At 39.8% G+C, this 27473-nt stretch overlaps 1 protein-coding gene across 2 annotated transcripts; it reads right to left on the bottom strand.

Moving 5' to 3' along the window:
• Positions 1-2061: 2061 nt before the first annotated feature.
• On the bottom strand, positions 2062-25353 carry LOC133131208 (insulin-like growth factor 2 mRNA-binding protein 3). Of its 2 annotated transcripts, XM_061246456.1 has the most exons (16): positions 24822-25353; positions 23682-23742; positions 12979-13027; positions 11927-11978; positions 11526-11589; positions 10683-10964; positions 9984-10118; positions 9376-9498; positions 9149-9284; positions 8724-8855; positions 8513-8575; positions 4305-4421; positions 3955-4029; positions 3484-3615; positions 2710-2823; positions 2062-2532 (listed from the first exon to the last, which is right to left on the bottom strand). In XM_061246456.1, exons 1-16 carry the CDS (start codon positions 24994-24996, stop codon positions 2434-2436), a joined length of 1809 nt encoding a protein of 602 aa, XP_061102440.1. In that variant the 5' UTR covers positions 24997-25353; the 3' UTR covers positions 2062-2433. The 2 variants fall into 2 exon arrangements, with proteins under 2 accessions (XP_061102440.1, XP_061102447.1); XM_061246463.1 differs by lacking the exon at positions 8513-8575 and having other exon boundaries at positions 24822-25351.
• Positions 25354-27473: the final 2120 nt, after the last annotated feature.

The raw sequence follows: 27473 nt of genomic DNA, 5'->3' as shown, positions 1-27473 counted from the left end.
TAAAATATGCTGGCCAACAGCACGGTTGTAATGTTGGGCATTACACATTTGCCCATTGGTTTATCCAACCAGCTGGGCTCCATATCCACAAGACCATTCTACTACTCACCCCCACAGAAGGAAATCAAGAAACAAGTACAGAGGCAACAACTGGAGAACATCGGTCTTTATTCGGAGGCATTTGACAAGTGGAGATGCATTAGGGCCACGAGTAGTCTGAAGGAATGATTCATGCTCAACAGAACCATGATCACCGCTTCCTAACCATTCCCCAAACCCAGTCATTAAATAAAGATTTCACACCTTACAGCCAAGTTATGAAAAAAAGAAAATTCAATTGAAAGAGAAAGCAATTCGGCAACCCAAAAAAAAAAAGAAAAAAAAAAAAATCAAAGCAGGAAACAAAAGGCAGACCTTTGTCTGTTCCAAAAGCATACTTCAGAGTTAAACGGAACATTTATTTGTCCAAGTACAAGTCAGTCTACCCTTATGTGAAAGCTACAGCCAAATATAAACGTATTCTAAAACTACAACATTTAAAAATTGGTTACTAAATGCAGGCAATCAGATAGTCATTACTGTCCTTTCAGTTCTGATCTGTAAAACAAGACTTTTTGGGAAGTTATCCTAAACCTTGAGTAGAAATAGGCCTCTAAAACGACATGTGACTAAGAGGTAGATGAAAAATAACACGCGTGCGCCCCCTGTCTGTGCAACACGATGCACGTTCTCTCAAGCAGAGGCATCCCGAAGGACAGAGGTATCCAGGGGGGCGAGAGGCGCCACCGTGTGGAGCATTACGCCGCTACAACTGAGGTAGATCAACTTCCGCCATTTAAAAAGCATGGATGCACAATGTTCGCAAATCAAATCATTCTGCACGAAAACAAGTTGTTTAAAATTTCAAAAGTTATATTCTTGCCTTTTGGATTAAAATGAAAAAAGAATTTAAACTACTTTCCAAGTATCTGGACATGACTGACTCAGAGCAAACCAATGAGGGAAGGCTTGCCTGCCTGCCTGCCTTTTACAATAGCTGGGAGTATACACTTATCATGCAGTAGACACGCCTTTAAATCATACGTGATCAAAACATCTGACCCCCCCTCCCCCCTCCCCCAATATAGCAAGTAACAACTGAAATTAAACTATGAAGTGGTGTACTTGCTGTAGTCTAACAACTAAAAGTCAGTGAATTTTTAAGTGTATTTTTAAACGCGTAATCGGGCAGAGTCCAAATAAACAAATGTTCTCTCCGTCAAACGGATCACGTTGGAAAGGAGGCAGAGGTGGGCAATGGTCCAGAAATTCACAAGACCACCACCAACCATCCTAAACCCTGACCTTGTATCACCACCATCTCAACCCCTCTCAAAACCAACAAACATTAAACACTCATTTCTAATTGATGTCACAATCTCCAAACTAAACCCCCCAAAATAGCACGGATGTTAAATCAATGCTATTATTAGGAACGTTTAACCTTTGCAATATGTATTGTCCAGAGAACAGAGAACCATAGGAAAATGGAAGCAATTTAATTCAGCACTCAAAGGTGCTGCAACTTTTTTTTTCATCCCTGCTAAATATCTCATGTACACATATTTATCTATACATGCTCATTACATGTACATATGTGTGTAAAACAGGAGTTGAGCTGATCAAATTTATAATTTTCTTATAAAAATAAAACGCTCAAGAAATATTAGCTTTATAAAGTATATAAAAATACCACAACGCAAATCAAAACAAACATTTCTCATATACACATATATTTTTTTCTTGTTCTGAGGTATTAAGCCTGAGGTAGTTTAGTAAAAAGTATATTAAATGTATTCCCTGGCCAACACCATTCAACACATCCCTCTAGGTTACTCTGATGGTGGTCGTATGCACATATAAAATCCACCTGAATTTATAAAATGCCACTATCAATACTGGGACAAGATAATTCCCATTTCTTCTAACGTCTTTGCTATAGCGAGTACTCTATGGACCCCCCGCCCACTTTACAACCCTACCCCCCTCCTTTCCCCACCCTGACACAAGGAGCTATGAGAGAAATGTTTTTTTTTTTTTACAATCCAGAGATCAAAAGAGAAAGCGTCATTAACCTATAACACACCATTCAGAAGAACAAATCCTGTTGGGGGAGTGAGGTGGCAATTAAAGAACAGCAGCAGGGCAGCAAAGAGGTCTTTCAATCTTTTGCCCCACCCTAAACCCCACCTCCCCTCCCCCCATTTCCTGAAGTTCACTGGGGCCGAGGCCAGCCCAGCAGGGTACTGAAGCCACCGCTAAGGGGCAGCACCATGGGTGGCAAGGGGGAGGAGAGCGCTCCATCATCCTTGCTGTGGTTAAAAGCCACTCCTCCTTCCTCTTTGGTCTGCTGTCCATCTACGTGATGAGTCTAGGTATTGCCTCAGATCCCTGCTACTTCCTCCTCTGGGGGAGCTGGCCACCAGGCATGGGTTTTTGATGCTGTTGTCGTTGTACCTGGCACAAGATTTCCTGAATTTTCCGCTGAGCAAGCTGAGATGGAGACGGAAAAGCAAAATCAGTTCCATTCCATAACGCAGATGACATTTCTAGAAGTTTACAAAACTTTATACTGTGAGGCAACTATTATGTCATCAGCCAAATATACTGTATATAGTACGCATGCGTGTATGCACACATTAATTTCAATAAAATAAATTTAAAATCTACCTGACTGGCATAGAAGTGACCAGTGATTTTGACGATGACTTGATCATTCTCATCAGGTGTCTGATCTCTGGGGACAACCACCTCTGCACTAGATAGGCTTTGTAGTTCATTCACCTGGAAGAATACATGCGATTACAGTACTGTGTATGTTACACACAGCACACTCATTCCCATGGGTTCCACAATGAGCCAATACCCTGAGAACCTCTTTTTACTGAGGGGATAGAATGCAGAAGTCTTACCTTAAATACCCATAATATTTATGACCGCTGTACAGATTGACATTTTTAATTGTCAAATAGGGGAAATCAGAAGTACTAATTGTAACAACCAAAAAAAAGTTGGAAAATATAAAATATTTTTAAAAATACATATACTGAAAATGGATTACACATATAAATGACCCACTCAATGCGCTACAGTTACACAGTAACTGGATCCATGTTAGTGTCTCAAAAACAACATTAGCCTTCCCATTCGACAATGCATCTGCATGAACCCAATGTTAGAAAATGACGGAAAGGTTATACACCATCACTCAGACTACAATTAACTGTGGTAATGTGGTAAACAAAATGGCATGTAATTTGAGCAGTTGAGTATGGTTCCATACTCACTCCGATCTTTTACAGGGGCCCTGCAACCAGATGTCAACATGGGGCAAATGCACCAAAATTAACTGAAAGACTTGTCGTGGTCTGCTTCTGGGATGTGGAACTTTCCTTTATTTACAGGAGGATAGTTCTCAGAGGATCATGCAATAGATAGGCTTACCGTTTTTCCACCTTTGCCTATCACCCTGCCTGCAGCAGACGCTGGCACTTTAATGTGGGCCTCCAGCTTCACTTCCTCCTTGGGTCCAAAGAAGTTCTCCTCTTTCAGCTTTGCAAAAATCCTTCCCTGAGCCTGCACAGGGGTTGGAAACACTAAGTTTTTTATTTTTATTTTATTTATTTTACCTATTGGTCACCATTGGTATTGTAGTTATCTTGCAATTTAACAAATATAAATGGGCATTAGGCTTTAAAATAATGATGATCATTCTGTCATTGTATTTCTAACAGTTCTTTCCATTTAACTAACGGTCTGATTCCTGGCTGTGTGTTATGTCCCATTATCATGGCAGTTAAATAAAATAATCAAATCCATGAGCATCTTCAGAAAAAGCAGTTGGCCCACAGGATGTGTAAAACATTCAGTAGAAGTATCAGAGAGAAAAGGCGATCAATGGACCATCAGTCAGACCTTGAACTGAGCCTCTGCAGGGCCTGTAATGATCACCATTCTCTGGTTGGTATCAGGTCCATCAGCAGGAGCAATCTGGAACCACACATTACATTAATTAAATCTATTAAATAAAAAGCATTTGTATTTACTTGAATACATTTACAGGCCCCAAACCAAATTGGTGTACGATGTATACAGGATGAAAAATGTGAACTATTCCATGTCACATAATACATACATTTGTATACAAGATATACACATAAAATTATTGGATATGTCAAGTGTCAAATGTGGCATTTAGTTTCATCCATTTTATTTATTTTACATTACATCTTGTAACCAGTAGCAGTACAACGGGGCTACTGTACCTTGATGGAAGCTCCTGTAAGTCGCGAGAGCTGCTTGATGTGCTGGCCCTGTTTTCCTATGATGGCTCCTACAGCCAGTGCCGGGATGAACAGGTGTACGGTCTCTGATTCTGGTGGCTGCAGAGGCAATAGAAAATTTTGAAAAGGGAGGGAGGAGTGGTTTCCAGGTGGCAGTATTAAATGGAACGAAGCCCATTCTAATTTACCAGAGACAAGCCCAAGCTTAAACGATCCATTACATACACTGCAAGTACTCTTATTCAGAGTGACTTACAGAAGTGGAGATTAGTGTCGGTCTCAAGAATACAAAAGTGTGATATCACCATACAGAAGACGGCTCAGACGGCCCATTTAAAATAAGTGTAAAGTTAACTAAAGAAACCAAAAATTTGTGTCATAAATGTCAATATACAGACAACCAGTCTTTACAAAATTATATCTATAGCATTATCCCAAAAGCAAATCCAACATAAAAAAGGGGGCAGCTGCAGCTGCAGAGGTCCTATAGAAGAGGCCCGTTGAGGAGGGAGTTTGGGTAGTCCAGAAAGGAAATGGCAAGCACCTGGGCTAACCAGGGATGCATGTTGATGAGAAATGATTGTCCAGCAAAACTGAGATTTCTAGCCGATGGAGAGCACTGTGGTGCCATCTCAGTTTTAGTGAAGCTGAGCTATAAGCGAGGTTTGGCATCCAGCTCGGGATTATAGATGCCGTGCATTGTGGAACTTTCAGGGTTCAGAATCGAATATTCCAGTGAGACTGTTACACGTTCTAAACCTCTACTATCACACTCAATAGGTTTGTGTTGGTTGGCACTTCCATTCAAAAGAACAAATTTTGAACCTCAGTCTCTCCCATTTCAAAACCAATCTCAATGCCATTTCGCTGTGTTGCACTTTTTTTTTTTTAAAGTTAGCATAAAACATTATGCAAAAATACCACCAACGGATCTCGACACAAGACCACTCATTTTATGGGCATGATTTTTCGAATTTCATGACTGTGCATTTTATTAAATTTGAATCAGAACTAAATTCTACATTTCCACAATGAATTGTCCATAGACTTAACATGGGGGAGACGCATGCGAACACGAATTAGCCCAATTGAACATGCCAACAACACCCTGTACTGTCACACTGTTGTATACTCATGATCTAACTTAGCCTAATATTAGACATTTCTAGCTCTAGTGAAATGCATGCATTAGTGAGCACCATTATATCATGCATCGTTATGCATACTAGCTATAAAAATAAAATTTTGGTTGAGAACAGACTGTAGAAGGTTGAGAACAAAGAAGTTATAATTGAATAGCAAAATACCACTTTGTGCCAGTAGATGGGATCAGCGTATAATAAATGGGGAGAATGGGCTTTTAACTTAAAATAGCAAAGTTATTAATTGAACCACCCAGGTGTAAAAACTAAGGACATGAATCACAAAAAAACGACATTTTAAGTTAAATGTTTGCATTTGCTGAAAGCCTCAAAAGACAAGAAATTAAATTGATCAGCCCTAACACCAACATAAGCCTGCTCTCAATCAAGGTATCAGCACAGATCTCCAACAACTACAGCCATGTTTAATGCCTATTGTACATGTGCTCACATTTAATTTCCTGTCTTTGAGGCTTTCAACAAATGCAGACATTTCACTTATATAAATAGTAAAATATGGCTGCTAATTATCAACAAGAAATATACTATATTATAAGGTAATTTTAGTATACATTTCAGATATAAAGTGGTCCTGCAGAGAAGCCCATCAGCGCAAATTGAGCACAACATATACAGTACATCCAAAACAAGGATGTATGTTCGTTACAGCCCAACTACCGTTCCATATACAACCCATAGTGTAGTCCTGCAGTCATAAGCTCCCACCCACCCGTCACCAATTCAAGCATTATGAATAGCTAATGGGATCCAGTATGTGTGACATTAAAGTCAGAGGGCTGTAATCTCTGTGGTGGATTCAGGTTTTTCTTATTGAAGTCTTGTGAGAAGCCATTGGGACTCATTCAAGGAATACAAAACTCTGGTCCTAGTAGAGCACTGCATAGGCTTGCTTTTGGTTCAACAGGGCTCATGTTAGTAGGTTTGCTTGACTTTTTAAATGCATACTGATCTGGATTTGTATCATGTGACAGTGATATGCTGGAAGTTCACTGCAAAAGAAACAAGAGGAATATTTGTTGTAAAGAGAATACTTTTTTGCCACTGAAACTGGCTAGGGAGGCAGTGAACACACTTATTCAATTGTTACAGGCCCTATAACAATAAATCAACACAAGACATTTCATTGTAATAAATCACGTTGACTAAAATATATAATGAATGTAAAACGTACAATTGACCCAAAGAGTTGTAAAAATAATTTCCTCTTGGTCCCACAATCATATCTCCAATACAAATGTATTTTACAAATGAATTATCGCAGATAACTGCTGAAAACTATAACATAAAAATTATCTGCCAAGTAAGAACTCTATAAAACATGATTAAGTGGGTACAGCTGCAACTAAAACCAGCACACACACACACAATGAAATACCCAGAGGAGCATCAGAAAACACTCCTGGAAAACAATGAATGTTCCAAGAGGTTCCACTCCTACACGTATGTTTATCCAGTAACACTGAAACATGCGCAAGCATGCACAGCAGGCATGATCAACTCAGAAAAGACCACAAGACGGAGCTCAAGATTACATAAGTCACACATTCCGTTTGACGTAAATGCACTAGGGTGGCTGAATGGTGCACTGCTCTCTGCCACATATCTACACCACTGTATGTAAGAGTACACAAAATCTGATTCTTGGCACCTTTACGTACTTAGCCATTCGGAAACCTGGCAATTTCAGTCCAAGCAAGCAGCATACTTAAACAAGCACTTAGGGGTGGTAGCCCAGCTCAAGCTGCAAACAAGATGCAACTGGGAGGCAGAAGGGTACAGAATAGTGCATACCACAATGAACCACCACCACCAATCCTTACTATGCATTTTCCTGTACGCTGACTAAAGCAGTGTTTGGACAGGAAGCACCATATTAATCCTTAAAACAGAAAACACTATATGGAACATTACAACCCATTTACAATGTGAAACCCCAAAATGTATCAGTACAGAGGGTGCATAATAATAATAGTACACAACAGTAAAAAGCAGTAAGTAACATTACAAAAAATGTAGCTGGCTACATTACACCATTGTGTTTTCCTGAAACAGAAATAATCATGGTGTTTCAAATGTGAATGTTTTTTAAGGGGTGTTTGTGAAATCGCAATGAAAAGCCAAGCAGGAACTAGACAGCCAGTGTCTAGCAATCACAATCAAATGCTAGGAGTGTAGCTAGCTAGCTAGCTAGCTAACCAAGCAGCCATCTGTATGAACGAAAACACAATGTAATGTCACCAACAATCCAGCTAGGAATACTTCAGAATTTTCATTGAATTAACAAAAAGCAAGCTAGCAAACCAACAGCTGCCATGTCATTATTACATCAAACACCTGAAGTATAGCTAGCTAGGAATCTGTGTTTAAATGGAAAAGCATTGGCTATGTTATATAGCTAGCTAACCAGGAAGCTGTAGAAATTAAAAAGGTTTCATGACAACATATAGCTCTTACTACCTCGCTAGTTATCCTATTATCCCAGGAATATATACACCCAACTTGAATTACATCACAGAGATTAGTTGATGTTGTATCACTGGGTGCTTCTGGTACAGTCTGGTTTCACAACCAGGACATTTCTTGTACCAATTTCATTTTTGCAGGATATCTAAACAGATAGCAAGCTAGATAGCTACTGCAAGATTAGGGAATACAGAAAAAGCAAGTGATTAAAATTGGAGAAAAAGCCTTTATTCCATTTCAAATGGATACACAAAACATGATGGTCTTCCAGCCAGGAAGCTTTTGAAACTAAAGACTAATTAAAATCGGTTTTTGAAATGATAATCTGCTACCTTATTCCATCTTGGAAAGGTAGCCTACATTAGGATAAGGGCAGGCATTACTAGACTATACAGTACATTGTCCTACTGTGCCATATTCGAGTAATTCCGGTTATAACAATTTGGCAAAATCAAGGAAGTTGGGGACCTGGGAGCTTGTGAAAGACCAACATAATCCTCCTACATTCCACCAGCAGAGCAGCCAGGCAGAGCCATGCAAAGCACTCTGGGAGGGGTCACTTACACCGGGGGCCTGGCAGCCCACAGATACTGATGCCCAAAACGCATCCATCCCAAACGGGCCACTCTACAGGAGAAAGGTACACATTACACGTCCCTCAGTTACCTCGTATCACCAAAATAGGAGGGATGTACACATTATACTACCCCTGCCGAAACGCCTCAAAAACAATCACGCTCCCTTGTGTGGGAAGGGTTGCAGACAGACAACTCACTGTGAAGGAACAGTGCATGGACTGCCCCCCCATAGAGGGCGGTGCCATCATGGAGGGGCCCATGACCGACGACGAAGAGGGAAACAGGCCCAGTGCATTCAGGTTCAGCCCCGGGATCAAATCCGACTGCAGCTGTGGAGAAAAGTATACGCTATGTGAGTGCCAACTTACCTGACCATGGCAGAAAGGTTGCCTTGTAAAGAAAAAAATTTGCAAACATATTAACATTAACCATAAAGCAATGTCAGCATTTAAGATCTGCAGGAGTTTGGTGTCGTTTAATTAATTGAAGCAACTAACCCTGCAGGAATTTTAACCATTGTTTTAGGTTTCATTTTGCAGGTTGAAAAGCAATTCTATACCTCTTTGTTGCTATACTGTTCAGGACTATTTGAGGAAATACCATTTCAGTCCAATGTACGTACATTGAGAGCAGCCATGTCGTTTTCGTAAGACTCCCTGATCTTCTTCATGACTTCCTCCTCAGCTCTGGCGCAGGCCTCGATAGTCCCCATCACAGTGATGGTTCTCTCGGGGTTGTACAGTGACAGGTCCTGCAGACTGAGAGCACACCAGAGTACAGAAGTTCATTCTGGGTCGCTGGGCTTAAATTCTGAAAGACTGGAAGAGCCAGGTGTGGCGGGCGACGTACGGGGAAATGGTAATCTTTGTGTCTGTGTCCTGCTCAATCTTCTTCAGGTTCTTTCCTTCTTTGCCGATCAGTCGGCCAACAAAGTTGTTGTGTGCAAGGATCTTCAGAGGAATTTCTTCAGTGCTGAAACAGATTGGAATATGATTTCTGTGTCTGTGATTGTCCAGGTGATTATTATTTAATAACCAAAAACTTCTGCCGTGTGAACTTGCGTATATTTGGTATCAAAGACAAGCAAAGAAGTTTGCATTAATGCAGCCCAGAAAAAAAAGAAAAACCAGATCCAGTGGTTGGCAGCTCCACTGAGTAGTATGGTTCTGGCCATAGCATCAGCCACCAGGGTATCACCCAGTCTTGAGTAGGGGAGTTCTAAATTATTATTATTAAATAATGATTAAATTATTATATTTATTCTTTACATGGGTGTACATTTCCCAACTTGACCCACCGTGCAGCTACCCAAAGCACGTGGTGTGATCACTGGGCAAAAGTTCACACTGGTGTTAAGTGGACTTAACTAAATAATTTCCCTTTTACAGCTTTTCAATGCTACCCACCCAAACCTCACCATTTTATTATGAAGGGGTAAGCGGTTGACTGGAACTCACAAGTTGGTGTCTTGCGCCTCCTTCTGGATGATCTCCATAATGGTTTTACAGGCAGCCGAACATCCATCGGGTGTGGAGTGAACAGTGATGGGCTTTTCGGCCGCACCAGCGTTTTCCTTCCGATGAATATCGATCCTGGTAAGGGAAAGGAGGTATCTTGAGAAATATTTTAGGCCTTCCCCATCCATACAACTTCTCTCAGGTCAGATGATGGCATGTGGGACTTCCCACAATACCCTGCTCAGATAAGATCCCTCGGACTACCATTTCATCCTTTAACCATTTCCGAACCCACTCTAAAATGCCTCCTGTAATTCCTACTGTATTCATTTTAATACTTTTTTCATGTTGTACATCAAATGATATTATATTTTATATTTAGGAAATCTATGTACCGTATAAAATGTCATAAGCCCTGCTACCATCAAGACACTTGGTAGCTTCCTCAAATAATGCCAAAAGGTTCGTCAGGCATGACCCTCCTCTTGCAAAAAATCATGTTGCCCGTCCCTTTGGACGTTGTCATTTTCAAAAAATAATTAAATATCAATTCACTTAATAAATGAGTTAACTTTTTTGATGTGCACCCTGTACACTGCCCTGAAGGACGGCATCTACTAAATGACTAAATGTAAATTCAACGTGAATCTACATCCTTCATCCATAGCCTGCAAGCGTGTGTGGTCAAAGTGGACATACTTGGACTGTGTCAGCTTGGTGACATTGCGTATGGTGGCCCCTTCCCTGCCGATGATTGCCCCCACAAACTGTGAGGGCACCATTATGCGCAGGGGGACGTCAGGCTGCAGCTTTGGTCTTGCACCCGGCCCCACTCCAGGGGAGCCCAGCCTGGGGGAGCCCCGAGGCCCCAGCCCACGTCTTCCGGCCTGAGGAGCATCCTGCTGGGCAGTTTCATCTGGGATATAGGTCACCTTCAGGGCATAGTCCTCCATCAGGTGACCGTTCAGTTTCTCCATTGCCCTAGGGTAAACGGCAAGAGCAGAGTGCTGAAGTGGCACACAAGTCATCGCCCCATCCTCACAGTACACAAATGAACAAACAATGCACCCGCATTCATGCCAGCAGAAATAAAAGTTTGAACTGCATAACTTGGATTTGTAATGTTTAAACTAATAATGATACATTGAATAGCATAACTTTAATATATACATCACTATTTGAGTGTAATGGTTTGAATAGAATTTGAGGTTTATTGCATTCAATTATCAGTTTAATTTTAAGTAGAATTTTTCCCAAATTGCCCATCTTTATCCACAGGATTTTCTGTGCACACTAGAGGGCAACACTGACCACTTTGCATGTGCTTCATGATCTGTTAACTAATGGCAAAATGACTTCTGCTCATGAGATTGTATCGCAGATTGAAATATAAAAAAATGACTTTGAAAGTCATAAAAAATAATTAACATTGATAGAAGACAGTTATTACAGACCAGATGCAAAAGTGTTAGCCATTTGCCTGCCAGGATCAGACGAACATGCAAGTTGCGCCTCAATATTGAATAAGCGGGCTGTACTCACTGTCGGGCCTGTTCCTTGGTGGCATATTTAACGTTGACAACTGCAGTCTCAGTCTCAGTGTTCACTACAAGCAAAGAAATGAATGAATGTTGACAAAAGTACAACTGGGTCCATTTCTGAATCACCATTCTGTGTGCTATAAACACGGCCTGTAGCATAGTGGTTAAGGTAAATGACTGGGACAAGCAAGGTCGGTGGTTCTAACCTATTGTGTAGCCACAATAAAATCCGCACAGCAGTTGGGCCCTTGAGCAAGGCCCTTAACCCTGCATTGCTCCAAGGGAGGATTGTCTTCTGCTTAGTCTAATCAACTGTACGTCGCTCTGAATAAGAGCGTCTGCCAAATGCCAATAATGTAATGTAATGTAATGTAAAAACACATGCAGCAGAACTGTGCCCACCTTGTTCACAGGACTCTACAGTGCCCTGTTCAGCCAACAAGCCATCTAAAACCTGGGAGACGGAATGGGAGGGTCACAAAGTTAGAACATTTTCAACTAGGTGTACAAAGATTTGACAATCCCCCCCAACAGTAAATTTGCATAAGCAGTAAGAACAAGAGCTCAGTGCAGTAGATTTCCATTGCTTATACAACAAAATGGTCTTTTGAACAGCTCAACTAATTTGATGGAACTCAAGATACATTTTTCAGCTATGAAATGGTCACAAAGAAACCACACACTGAAACTCACGACAATTTCCTACATAAGATCTAGTGTCTGTAAGTGATCAAAGAACTTTGTGGAAAAAGATTGTTTAGGGTTTCGTAGTTCTCCATTCACACTAATGAAACATTCTGGGTGGCAAGGCCAGCCAGTGTCATCATCTGCAACAAAGTCAGGTTCTAGGCTTACAGGATGTGCATATTAGTGCTTTATATGATAATAAATGCCATGTTGTAACTTTTATATGGAAAAATAAAAATAAAAATAATACATTCAAAAGTATCACTGGTAATTTGACTACCCAGATAAACATTAAAATTTAGCTTCAACACATGGCACATTGAAAATCATTGACACGGCAAATGATAATGCGTACACTTTAAAAGCTTTAGTAAACAGTACAATTCGGCAAGATCCAGTCAGATTTCTCAGAAAGTGGCAAAGGCATTCACCTAGAAATTCAAAGGAAGCAATACCTTACATTTTGAATCAGTCTTGCATACCATTCAGCGACTAGCTGAAGTAATCCTTTCACAGGTTTAACATTTTCAGACCCTTGTCTACATGAAACAAATGTCCTCTTGAATGGCTTTTCACAATGCAAGTGTCTCTTGTGGTGTGGATATCATTATAGTGGCAACAAACATGTCGTCATTATTTGCCTTTTACTTCGAAAAACACCAGAAGGAACTTATGAGTAGACATGCATGGAATGATATACGAACAGTCTCAACTAATCTTTATTCCTAAATTGATCCTCAAAGAAGAAGCACAAAAATGGAACTCACCTCCCATGGCAAGTGAGGGGGGACATTTCGGATCTGCAACTTGCTGCTCCTGAGAAGAAAAAGGCCCATTGATGTTACCAATGATTCATACATTGCCATTGGTCCAGCCTTCACACCCCAAGCAGCTCAATGTTAATGTGGCCTTGGGACTAAAACTGGCCTCCAAAGGCCATCACCAGGAACTTCCACAGCAAATAAACCCAACCACGTTGTTATAGAGGCTGTCAAATCCATGGAAGCAAGACACAGTAATAATGGTATAAACCCAATGATACATAGGAATATGAATCTCTACAACAGGCTGTGATTGGCCATACTGCATGTTTGACCAAAGAGAGAGCGCTTGAACTTCAATTCTCCCATCATCATCTACTATGCCTACCTGTCTTAATACCAGCTGATGTAATTTTTACCACAGAATTTCATGTTCCTGCATTACACTGTCAAACAGGTTAGAAATATTTAAGCAGTCATTCAGTTAGGTAAGCACACTTTACTGGCATGTAGCAGACACTCTTATCCAGACCCACTGAATGCAAATACAAGTACAGAGAGGGGGAGCGCCTTGTCCCAAGAGGCGGCAAGGGCAAGAAGTGCAGACCTCAAACAACTTATCAACAGCCATACTGAACATTGAGCCAAGGTATTGAAACCAGGACACTTTCAGCTATTTGCAAAGTAAAATGGCTGAGGTTGAGATACAGAATCAATGCCGCACATCTTACTGGTGCTCTCCTTTATAATAAATGGATCCAACATTATACTACACAATCCAGTTGAATCTTACCGAAATGGATAAACTTTTGCTCATTTTTCCATTTTCTTTCCTTGGGATGTGTTTCAACAAGTGAGGTAATGCTTGAGCTTGTACCGAGTGTTTACTCAGTACATTTGACCAATTCTCTTCACACATCATTGTGAAAGGCTGATAAGGAGTTCAGATCAATCTTGATTACCCTCTAGCACTCACCACTACACAGAACAGGACTGCTTTATATATGGCTGCATTGTCTAGATTTCCATTTGTTTCTCAGGTTTCCAGAAAGGCACTTTGAGAATTTCTTTGAGCAGTCTAGTTCTTTGGATTTCAGAGTGAAGTTCTCTGCTGCCCACAGGAGCACCTGGTCAGGTGACACTCCTGATATCTTTTGGTTCATTCATCCTCAGCTCTTTCCGGTTTATTTGGAGATCAACTGACACAACCATGTCACTTCCTCTTGCATAAGATTTTGTTTGCATCAGGACAATGCCAACAAGATAATCCAGAGTGACCACATCACATGATAAATCACACGAAGGTAAAACATATGGTGAGTGGATAGAACTGGCTTAAAATATGCCCAGTTCTAGTTTGAATCATTAGCAAAAAAAATTCCAGTGACAAGCAAATGCATCAATACAGAATTCATGACGACTAATTCCATGGAATGCCCAATCTAAGTCCATGCTCCGTTTTTTTGCAGGCAATTCCCTCACCAATTACAAATGCAATTTAATTAGGCAGCAAAACTGCCTGCTTGAAGTGTTTTTTTAAAAAAAGCTATTGGTCAAAATTGGTCTTTGTGACTCTTCAAGACTCTTTCAGGAGAGTCATTGGCAAGATCCCATGCCAAATTAGTTTGAGCTGAAATCACCATGCAGACATCGAGTCCCAAGTAAATGGCCTTGAGTGTTTGTGGATACCAAGTCACAAGCAGGGATTTAAAATTTCAATGGTTATCCTCCAGAAGTCCCCATAGACACTCCAACTGCGCAATCAGGTTACAATCATACAATTTATTTCCTAATTGAGACATTTATAAAAGCAATTTGTTGATCTAGCCCTGCTTTCAGGTGATGTCGGGTCGTTAGTAGCAGAATACATCACAACTCTACCATCTGTCTCGTTCAGGTTCATGCTGGTGTGTGGCTGCGTGTTAGTTCCTGTCTGACTATTTACATTCTAGGCTAGCAATCAACTAGCTATGTATAGCAAGCAATGTTTGCCTATTTCTGGGGGTTAAGAATGTATATACCCCAAGAAATTGAATGCTGCAGTACACTAGTCCGTTTTAAATTTGTAGCTGTGGTTTACTTATGACTATTGTAGATTTGGGGGGGGGTTTGTTTTTTTTCTAACCATGTTGGCAAGAGCGAGTATGTCACAACTCGGCCATTCCCGTAGGAAACTCATATAGACCATAAATCCCACACTATTTCAAAGCAGTGGGGAGTCAGGAAGAAAAGTGAACATGGATGGAGGTTTAAATGCAATTAAAAGCCTGTCTTTGAGCCAGTGATCCTCACTCCTAGTTTTGGAGAGCCACAGGGTCCGTCTGCTTTCGTTGTAGCTCAGCACAGCAATTAATCAGTTAAAGCAGTTGATTTTTTAACTCGGGTCACCTGGTTACTCAGGTCTTGGAAAAATGAGCAGAATTCAGTATAACTGCAGCATGGGCAGATGTGGATGCAGGTTCTTGTTTGTCACCACACAAAGAGAAGCTGGATTCCATTTGAGGCCTTGATTGAAGACCATCATCAGTTACAGTTGAATCATGAATTTATTTATTTTTAAATGTTATACAACTGCTCTCATTTTTAATTTGGGTGTTTCCCACTGCTTCCAATAAAACCTAACATGCCCCTGTACAACATTTAAAAATACTGCAGCTACTCCGTAATTGGCCTAACATCGCTGTCAATCTGAATTAGTGGCAATTGCTTTATAAACTTACATCATTGAGGTGCAAATTGATAAGTGACTTGACAAGTGTAGCTTGGCTATTGTGACCTCTAGCTGCCAGAAGATTGAAGTACCATGCAAGAAAATGAGGAAAGACAAAATGGTGGCCCCAATTACATATTATATAGTAAATGCACATTATTGCACACACACAATTCCTTTTCTCCAAAACAAAAATTTCAGCCCTGATTAATAGCATACAGATGAGTATGTGACATTTGGTAGGGTCACATATTATCATGACCATACTGCATATGATGAATGCATGTTAGTGTGGTGACGGAAATTTCCCTTGATCGCTATAAATACAACCCTGAAATATAGCAAAAAGATCTGTGACATCGCTTTCATCACTATATCCATTTCCAATGTTCACATATTTTAGCGGCCATGCTACATTTTGCAAACACTGCATGCTAATTTTCAATTCTCCTTATTATAGTCCTCATAGGGAAACAAAAACATAATCTGGCATCAATTTGGTGTGTACTGGTGTGTGCCTACTCCTAAGTATTTGGTGGCTCCATTGCACTGATTAAAGTATGCATGCATGCATAAAAGTATTTATCCTGATCTCTGAAGTTGGCTCAGCATGTGATACAATGTATACAAATTGTGATTGGTCATGAGTCACATGGCTTAGGCCCATACTGTGCCATACCCATTATCATAAAAATAATCACAGCAAAAATGCGTGTGAGATTAACTGCAATTTCTCCTGCTCAGCCACTCGCACAACCTTATGGTCTTGGGAAAAGCCAAGTCATGTGACATATCTTTGTGAACTTTGAATCTATCCGCTTCATGTGCCCTGTCCTCCATGGTTTGCCCGGTAGTTCTAGGCCTAAACTAATCAAAAGCTTTCCTGTATTTACTTGTACAATTACACACAATATGACCTGCATGCTAGCGTGTCTTTGTAAAAGATATTTACATGGAATTCGTGTTGTGTGTCCGACTCATTTGCAGTAGTATTCCTGTTTATTAAATATGCACATTTAGTTTAACTCAAGATGGTAGCGACAGTGAGGGGAAAAGGCTGAGCCAAACTAGCAAACAAATCTACCATCATGGAAGTCAGCAGCAAAAAGGAAAAGAAAAACAATGGTAGCTCAATGCCTTTTCATACACAATGGGCCAGCCTTCAAGTGCATTTGTCCTGATTCACAGATGAATTCATAACGTTTTTGGAAACAATTTCCATTCACACATGCAACTGGGCCGTTCAAAACCTAATGGTCCAAATGAACAGATGGTAGTGTCCCCACCTCACGCACTAATCGCAGTGTCAAACTGTCACTGACATTTAGCAAGTCTGTGACTTGGAGAAAATATCTTTAATAAGTACATTAATAACTGTTCAGTTGTCACCAACTGTGTCACTCACTAACTGTGACTGGGAGTCACAGCAGGAGGCCACAACTGGATTCATCCCACCTGGGTTAGAGTGGGCTTCAGCTGACCAAGCTTCTGCATTAGCTCCTGCCTCCAAATGTCACACCAGGAACGCAAAGACTGCTTCTTTTCATCGCAGAGAAATGGCTGTCCTCTGACCGTTTCTTTAGTAATACGCGGTCAGTAGTGTGGAAAATAGCATCAGGTCCACTGGAAAATTGATTGGTTTTACTCATACTGCTCAGAATACAAGCAGCACATTTTGAGCTAAAATCATTACATTTTGCATACATTTTTTTTTTAAATTTAGTAGTTTTTTTTGTGTGTTTTTTTTTTACACAAATACATTCCTGGTGGTATGATTGTAGCAACCTTCAGTTTAAGAGCTTAAGTAGTGAACCACTAAATGAAACTAAATGCTAATAACATGACTTCATAAAATGAAGTACCATTTGGAAGCAGTACATTTTACTTGTGTATCCATGCAAAAGAATTTCAAAACAAGTATTAACTTTTCCAATGAGTAATACAGCACAAATTACGATTTGGTGGGTGAATTTTCACTATGGGCTTTATTTTTGATAAGAGTTTTGCGGTCAAACTTTTAAGATGTAGAATAAAACCTACAACAAAAGGTGAGGTTTATTTTCATGTCATGTCCTTACCAACACTTCAACAAATTGTGTACACTTAAAATTTGTGCCCAAAAATGTATGAATATTCCAACATTTAATAAACTTTAAAGATGAATCAATATATTTTCTATATTTTTTATACAAATATCAAACATTGCACTTATGTGGGTTCTATGAGAAGCTTTCAGAATCCTGTCATTTCTTTTTATATAATTATAATGTTTGAAACCGTATCACTGGGGTGGGTGGATATTTAATGAAACTTTTGGTTTCATTTTCTCCGCATATAGATGTGCTCACATGATTTTTGAACTGCACTTCTGTATTACATTAACCATTCCATTTCCTCACTACGACTTCAAAGTGGTTGAGACATTGTGTATCTGCTCACTAATAAATAACTGTTTTGTGAGCTTTACACAAGTTCTTTCATTCTTAATGGCTTTTTACATGCTTTTATTTCCATGTCACATAATAAAGATAATCTTTACAGCATTAGCTGGTACACCTTATGATACTGTATCAAAAGACTATGGGGAGGAAAGAGGGGGGAGAAAGAAGAAAAAAAAAAAAAAAACAGAACTCGTCTGCCAAGAATAACCTATAGAACAAAGAGCTTAAATCATCCCTCCAGGAAATCCTGCATTCCTGACATTTCAGCCCCCCTCTCTCCCTCCACAGGCAGTCTCGGAGAGAGCCCCTAAGTCAGGCAGGGGGACAATGACAATTTCCCGCGCTCTGCGCTCCCAATTCTCTGGGCTTTGGGGAGGAAGGTGCCCCATGGAATGAGACCCCTCTATGCCCTGCGGGAGTGGGGGAAGGGGTCTGGTTACTGCAGTCAAGGCAGCTTGTCCCCCACTGACAGCCAGAAAACAGGGAATAGGGTGGGGCCCCTCCCTCAGAAAACACATGCATGGACACACACAGAGCCCAGGACACACATACTACAACAGGCCACGTTCTGAGCACACAACACCGATTACTGCAAAAAACTAAAATATTCACCTTTTATTAATTGATGCAAAAAAATCACACTAAGCTCCAATTACAAATGTGGGTTAACAGGTTCCAGACAGAGGGAAATGTAAAAGGTAAGAACGTTATCGAACAGGTCAAAACATAAAAACATGACCATTTCAAAACTAAGTCAAATCACCTCAGAGAAAAAAACATCAGTGTAACAGAATTAAAAATTAAAGCAGTGTGCTTTTCATTTAAATCATGAATTTAGGAAATATCTGAATACTATTAGCTTAATATGCAGAAGCCATATTGTGGTGCTCCCTTTGATTTTTCGGTAGATTCAAAATGCTGTTCAGTTGCCCTCTGAATAGCTACTTATACATTTTTGGATCACATATTTTAGCGGCCATGCTACATTTTGCAAACACAGCATGCTAATTTTCAATTCTCCTGATTATAGTCCTCATAGGGAAACAAAAACATAATCTGGCATCAATTTGGTGTGTACTGGTGTGTGCCTACTCCTAAGTATTTGGTGGCTCCATTGCACTGATTAAAGTATGCATGCAAACTTGTGTCAAACCTGTGTCAAAATACCAGGGTGTACATTTTTTGTTGTCACACTGTATATTTTGTAAACGGACAAAGTTCTGAGCTCCACCTTCCTTAGCATTTTATTTGGGCTAATATTAAGAATTTAGGAAAGTACCACAACAATATGATGAGAACAACTTTGCACTAAGGAGACAGTTACTGTCAGGAGTTTGCTGCTGTGTGTGCTCTGCAATGATCAGAAAAAATATATATTACTGCCATTTCTCATGCATCTATGCCATCACCCTTGTAATCAGTATAGATTTCATTGTTATGAATTAAATGTGATAGTTCCTAGTGAGGCATGAAAGCATTACACTTCCTTCCCATTCAAAAAGATAACCCATTTGGCTTGTAAGGCAGGACACCTTAAAACTACCCAACTGGAATATTTTGTAATGATTTTCAATGATTGGGTGGAACATATCCTATTTATGTAACCTAAGCATTTTTCATATTTTCAATATATGGGAGGCTGAACAAATAACTGGAGGCTGAACAAAACTATTAACACCACATAAAAATGGCTTCCACTAGGAACAATTTCTCAAGAATTTTATAAAGTGGTGACGACAATCTCACAATTGGCCAACTGATTTCTCTCACCATGGTGAAGCACTCAGTCATCAGGCACATTTTTCAGCATTTGAACATTTTTCAGCATTTGAACATATCGTGTCATTTTTGGGAAGCAGCATAGCAAGTTGCATTCTGTGCAATGGTAGTTCCAGGCCAAGCACAACCCCTGCAACTCGCTTAACTAGCTTCATATGCAGTGTACCAAAACACATTATTTTGGTTACAAACATCTGAACTAGGAGAGACGTGGCGCAGTCCGTAGTGCAGCCAACTATCAGTCATATGCATTTCCCCCCAGGCATGGGTGGGATGCTATGGCACTCTCAGCTGTGGTCGCTTATCCAACCATTACCCTCTGCGTTCTACCAATCTCAATAAAATTAAATGTAAAAAATTATGAACAGAGAAATTAGGGCCAACTCACCTACTTTTTACAAATAATTGTAAACCTATCTGAACTGTGCTCCCAATTTAATACACATTATATTAGTTCCATGCAATAGATCACAAGCAAAATCCATGTAAACAAATTGATTTTCCAAAGGTCAGCTCCACAATTGTCATAAATTCCATAATAGTGGAGGGTCCTTCTCAACAGCTTAAATGTACATTGAATTTACATACACATACCAGAGGGTAGCAATGGACATAAACTGCATTATGACACTGGATAATTATATGGGCTTACTTTAACTGAAATATTAAATGTTCAGTGATGTACTTGTTCCACAACAGCATCATTACAGAACAGAAATTTCCAAACTGTATCTACAACATGGAGGTCTGCAGGGATAAAATGGATAAGCACTGCAATCAGTTTCCAGGATGTCAGAATGCATCCTATGACGGTGTATATTTCTGCAGAGCTTTTATGGTAAACACTAGTTCCCTGCCTGGATTAACAATACATGTAATTTCATACAAGTTTCTATAAGCATATTGAATGTACATTATATACACAGTGAATCTAAAATATGAAAACACAGGGCATGCATACTACTAGGCCTCTTGTGGTTCATAGGACATGAAACCGCTCCTGTGGAAGTCTCTCTTTGTAGTCTTGGACAACGAATGAAATGGTGGTGGTGGGGGGAGGGGGATCCTCAAACGCCTTGATCTCTTAACCAACATTGCAGTGGTCAAATTTTTCTTCTTTGACTATAAGAATTATACTCAAGTTCCTACCAAAAACACAGGGCTATGCAAACCAACAACATGGCTGTATACACTGGTCCAGTGGAACCTTGTCATAGCCACATGGGCATGCAGGTCCTGAGAAAGATCTCTGGCTCCCAAAAACATCAACATGCAGGCTCCGGGATTTCCCCTCAGATCCTGTGAATTCATTAAGAGCAGGAGACACCACTGAGTCACCCACCCCCAGTCTCCCCGCCCATCCCCCTCTCAAACACTCACGCCATTTGTACGATCTGACAGCAGTATGCAACCTTTGCACAACCAAGCTCTTTCTAAATGTACAGGGGTGTGGGCTGATTGGAATAAACCTGGTACATTTAAATCCTGTACTTTTAACCATAGATTTCCATGTTATTACAGACTACAGAACACTTTTACCCAGCAAGATGTGAGAAGAGAATAACCTTCCACTCACAATGACTTTCCAAGGAACACCCAACGCAAGGAAATATTTCAGGAATGGAGTTGGATATAGACATAGTGAATCACAGAGCATATTTAAGGGAGTCTCTATGGAAAGCCAACAATAATCCTGCGCCTATGTCTGCTCAGGGAGGGAGGGAAAAAGGGAGAGAGAAAAAACACACACTGCTGATGTATGCGTCACCCCTCCTCCCACAGCAGTACACACACCCTCTTTCGCCCAGCGGATTCTGAACAGACCCAACCCACGACAAAATTCCTGTTCCCCTGCATGGCTTGAAGAGCTGTATAGCTGCAACCTCCCAACCTTCATTTCCCCACTGGGTCAAAGGTCAGTCTGAGCTGGGTGGGAGGAGCCTCAGTTGACGGACACCACTAATCCCTGCAGGCAGTGATGACTGATCCACAACAGGCCTGAAGCGCCAAGGCCAAAGAATTCCATTTTGAATAATAAATTGGGAGCACCCTTTTCACATTTGTTCCTGGTTTTTGTGATCCTAATATCACTTATTGACATTTTCCATGAATTACAAGCATGGGGAGGGAGGGGGCAAGGATAACTCGTGTCTCTCCACAAATGTGTGTCGGAAAACAAAATGTTTCCACAATGCATGGTAATTATCAATGGAGTGCATTTTGGAATTCTGTGTTAAATGATAATTTAACAGTGTTAAAAATGCAGTTGGGATACAAATTAGTGCTGTAAGAACTTTTTTTATCCAAACCTATTCAAGCACCAGCATTCATTAACCTCTAAATTCCCCCCTTACATAATACGGATAACGGAAAGAGGAGCACCACATAGGTTTTTAAGCACAAGAGCAACAGAACACATATTTAGGCTACACCCAAATCCAGTGCCAAATACACAAGAGCTGAACTACTTCACACAAACTAGACCTTAACATAAAGGAATATAAAAAATATAAATACTTTCCAAAATTATTCAAATGTTAACTGAGTTGACTATTTCTAAATGCTGCGCTAACATGGATATGCAGCATTTACTTTGTAATCTTAAAACAAGACTAACTAAAATTTGCATGTCAATGTTCCGTCATTTGCCTTCACTTTTTAATGGAGCTGAATACTCCTATGACTTGTTCCCATTCATAAAATACCAGGGATTTTTAAAACTGTGCAGAAATATATATACCCCATCCCCCCCTCCCCCATAGTAAATGTATAGGCTTCAAAGTTATACGGAGGAGTGTAAAAAAAACATTTAAAAAAATAAATAACTGTACATGATCAAAACTACAATTTCTCAACTACATAAATTAAGACAGAAACAAATGCATACAAAAACTCAAGTTTTCCAAAGTCACATTTCAGAACTCAATATATTACATTCTCCTACCATGTAGGCCTGCCTACTTTAAAGTTATGCCACTCAGAAGCAATTGTGTTTCACAAAATTACAGATATATATACACATATGTTCAGTTTACATGAAATACACGATGTGGTCAAGGTGGAAACAGTATGTTACTGAAATGTTTTTCTCCAAGTACACCAGCGACAAGAGAATTTGTAAACGAGGCCCAAACCCAAACCCAAACCCAAGACCATTTCTTGCATCACGACGAGCGTTAGTAAAACCACGTTGTGCGAGATGGACACACAATATAGCAACAGGATACCATTTAATCCATGAATGCTTTAAATTTGAATATACCATTGTGTTCGATGCATTTCTTTTAAATGTGCACAAGGCGGTATCAGACACAATTTAGCTACACGTTCGATAATGTACGGAACAAAATAAAAGCGTATCAGATTAATTATACTAAAGCATTCTGTGAAAGTCCATATCCATACATTTTAATCGCAACATCTACACATCCGAGCTACAAAACAGAAAAGGCATTTTATTAATGCTCCCCACGTGCTCAACACAAAACGTGTTCCTTATACGCACAAGGCCTCGATTTCTATCCGCTGCATTAAAACTAATGGTATCAAAAATGTAGCAATCTTTACTGCAAGAATGCACGGTAAATACTTTACTTTTTATGAAAAGAGAAAGAAATGTAAAATACTATGCATTTAACGTAGGGACATAACGTATTTTGGTGTTATGTTATATAAATGGTGTTATGAGTAAGGCCCTCCTCTTTCGTTTTGTAGCCTAAATGAGAACTTCGACATAACCAAAATGAATCCCAAAACCAGATTTTTAAAAGTGAAATTACCTTTGTCTTTTAGGTACTGAATATTCCACTTCTATGACTTTTCCATGGAGTTCTACTTTACCTGAAGGAGAAAATGAATACAAATTAATGTGCGATTTGGGTGAGGATAACTTCAAGGGCGTGAATTAAAGGTTTCATACAGAATCTACATAAAATCAACCTTCAGATTTTTTTTTCAAAAAAATGTGCCATGGATGTGAATGGATTTTGTTTGCCCATTGATGGGACAATTAATAACATCCAACACTGTGTATAGCAACTTGTCATTCCTAGATTGCAAAAACATAAATCTCAAATAAAAACATGGGCCTAAATAGCCTACTGCTATACAGACGGTCCCGCGCAAAATCCCTGCAAAGAATGAAAGCCTATTTTTCATGTAGGCATAAGAGAGGTTCAATCTCTTCCATTAAAGTGTATTTGTACAATTATTTCCTAATCGTTAACTGCCTCTGAGATTAAAAACAGGCAATTTCTCAATTAACTTGAGGCATGCATCGATCATGTGTCCGTAAAAAAATAAACAACCGTGCATGTAGTATCTAGTTAAAATAGAATCAAATGAGTAGAAAATAATCACAGATACAATGTTTACGCCCATGTACCCAATAGTAAAATCATTTAAATATAAAATCAGTGTTGAGGAAATGATTGGTTCTTTGCATACACTCTGTTTTACAGTAACCTAATTCAGCCAAAAACAAACAAAAAAACTATCAGAAGCAATAAGGTAACAGGAGACAGTTGGCAATTATTTAAATTGCAGTTACTGTAGCTACAGCGTTAGGTACAGTGTTCGCCTGGCCTTGCGTCCCCGCGTGTGGTGGAATAGCAACCGAATGCACACAGCGTTCTTAGCCGGTTTCTTAAAAAGTAATAGTAACATTGTGCACAACCAAATGTAGTTCTTAGATATGCTGAAAATAACTTAACACTTCACAGTACGGCAAGCAGCGTTAGCCTCGAGACTGGTGACCGCACGCGTGGAGATAAATAAATGCTTGCCTACACCACTTTAACCCTCTATCGTGTACTGGTTATACTAGCCCAGTATTGCTACATTACTGCAGGAAACCACAAAAAATAAGTCCAAGTACATTATACATCTGAATAATGCTCCGGTAGTTTTATTCGTCTTACCTGAGAGGGCATCAATGGCCTTCATAGCACACTTCTCATCTGGGCAATCTACAAACGCATACCCAGTTTTAACAAGAAAAGGGCTACTGATAGGGATCTTCCACTCCTCGAAGATACTTTCCAACTCCACGGAGCTCGCTTCTTCGCTCAAGTTGCCAATATAAAGCTTATTCATGGCGCTCAGCGCAGAGAAATGCCAGTTTTGAAAAATAAATTTGTTTCAGATGTCCGGTCTTTTAGAGAAACGCACTTCCACAGTACACGGGCGAATAGACTGTTTTGTTTGTATTCATGCAGCCTGTTTGCTAGGTCCCTCTCGCTGCAAAATAACAAGTTATCTAGATTATATTACAGCAGTTTTTCTTTTCGGATGGCGGACTTGGCGAAAAGGGAGGAGAAAATAGTTTTTTGTCTTCCCTAGAACCCGTTTGGCAGATAGACAGTGAAAATGTCACACACGTTAATGCTGGCGCCGCCTCCGAATAAAATCGAGAGAAAGAAAAAACACTCGGATATTCCTGGTTTCTGAATGAGCCACGTGTTCAAACTACAAATTCACCTATCACGTGAGGATTCCCAGTTCCACGGTTCAATAATGGAATTTATCACTGGTTTGGGAAAATGGCATGGGAACCAGAGTAGGGACAGAATGGAAGGGGGAGGGGTATTTGGGAAACCTATCTATGTACGCTAAAGGGATTTCGTGTCATCCTCCTTGGTCAAATTGGAATGTCTTTCTTTGTGTCCCGTTTTTCAATTGGCTGTTGGATGATGTAGTAAAACGGCATTGTATATTTGCTATTAGGGGGTCAAGTGTAGCTTAGTAGCCTACAGATAATGGGAATTTCAAAAATGGTCTTCCATAAAACTGTTCCACAACCTACGCGAAATATGGGCTACAGTGGTTTGTGCATTTTATTATAGTTAATGTAATATTGGTGATCAACTAGGTATATTCGTTTCGCCTACATTCTAATGTCTTTAAACGCTACCAACTCGACTACGTTAAAACAATCACAAAGATGGCCATTGTGTAATGCGTATGCTACACCTAACCACGTGTGAGACAGGTAGGCTAGCCTAACAGTGAAGTCGTTACCTTTGAACTGGAGTAAAATTTCGAACCTTTCTAAGCAAGATACAGGCCTATTCATGCAGCGAGGATCGATTCTACACAACGAGCAGTCTGTACCTTATGTTGGATGTTGACAGATCACTCTCGCTGTAACATTCCATTTGCAAACCACCTTCATACAAATCATGACTATATGGGTTTATGTTAGACTAGCCTATATAACTTAAGTCTTGTCATTAGTAGAAAAACTGTGAAGATATGCTTGAGTTCCGTGTTTATATAAGGTAGACCTATTGATATCAGCAAAGAGGTGCTGCGTGTAAGTAAAAATGCAAAAAGAAAATGTCTGCGTATGCGAGCGCGTGCACACACAATTGCTTAATTATCTTAAACCGACCATAGGCCACATTATCAATCAGAAATTATTTCGGTCACGTTTTACAGCAACACGGTATATTTTTATGTACGGTCAATATTGGGTAGGCCAGTTAAAGGAAGTAATATTAATTGCGCCAATCGAGGTTTTTCAGAGATTAAAAAAAAATATATGGTTTCAGTGAAGAGTGAAAATATAGCCTTTATGGGACATGGATTGCACAAAACAAAGTTCAAATTTAAATAAATGTGCTTCAAAAATCGCGCTATCATATATGACAACGACACTGCTATTTATGTTTCTTCGCTGTCGTTCTTTTGATAAAGCGAACATTTCCCTTTGTTGCAGTGCAACGTCACTGAAGGCGCCATTTGCGTTGTTACACTGTAGCTACTTCAAACGTTACCACAGGCGCCATGACACCAGACTGCATGCGAGTGCAGCAACACGGAGGTGCATTGCTACAACTTTCCACCATGCTCGAGGCACCGCCCCAAGGTCAGGGGTCAGGTGGCCTAACTACTGCAGACCTCACACTGGATAAGCCTACTTAGCTACGGCTGGATCATTAAGTTTTAAAATGGACTTCATGATAGAACAGAATATTAATTATGCAATTTCAAGACCAATGTTATGACACGCTGTAAGTCTGGTTTAGATATGGAAGACAAACATTTACATAGCTTGTTGGTAATCCTGAACATTTTTTTTTAAAAGTGTAAAATAGGTTATGCAGCAGAAGATTTTACAGTGTCACTTCTTTAGTGATCATACGAATCACATTAACAGCAGTTACAAAACATCACGATGTGTAATTGTATTTCTGTGCGCTAGATGTGCATTATATGTTCGCAAAAAGTTATATATATGTTACAATACCTATTTAATTACTGTCTATTTTGGAATACCTATTTAATTACTGTCTTCCACAGGAGATGTAGTCCTTTCAGCTACCTCTCATAATTTCACAAACATTTTGTACTCCAACTCGATTCTCCATGCCGTGGTTGTTGTCCTGAAGCACTTGATTGGTGGAAATAATGCTCCAATCAGAGAGCAGGATATCCCACTACTTGTTTTACCGGCCGAATCTGACTTTCCATTCATTGGTGCCTCACAAGTCCATTGTGATTCTGGATACGACAAGGTATTTTTTAACGATTTATTTAAAGAAAATCTGTCAAATCATTGTATTCTACAA

The sequence above is a fragment of the Conger conger genome, chromosome 1 (assembly GCF_963514075.1).
Source record: "Conger conger chromosome 1, fConCon1.1, whole genome shotgun sequence".
Taxonomy (NCBI): Eukaryota; Metazoa; Chordata; class Actinopteri; order Anguilliformes; family Congridae; genus Conger; species Conger conger.
This window is presented reverse-complemented; position numbering and strand designations above follow the sequence as displayed.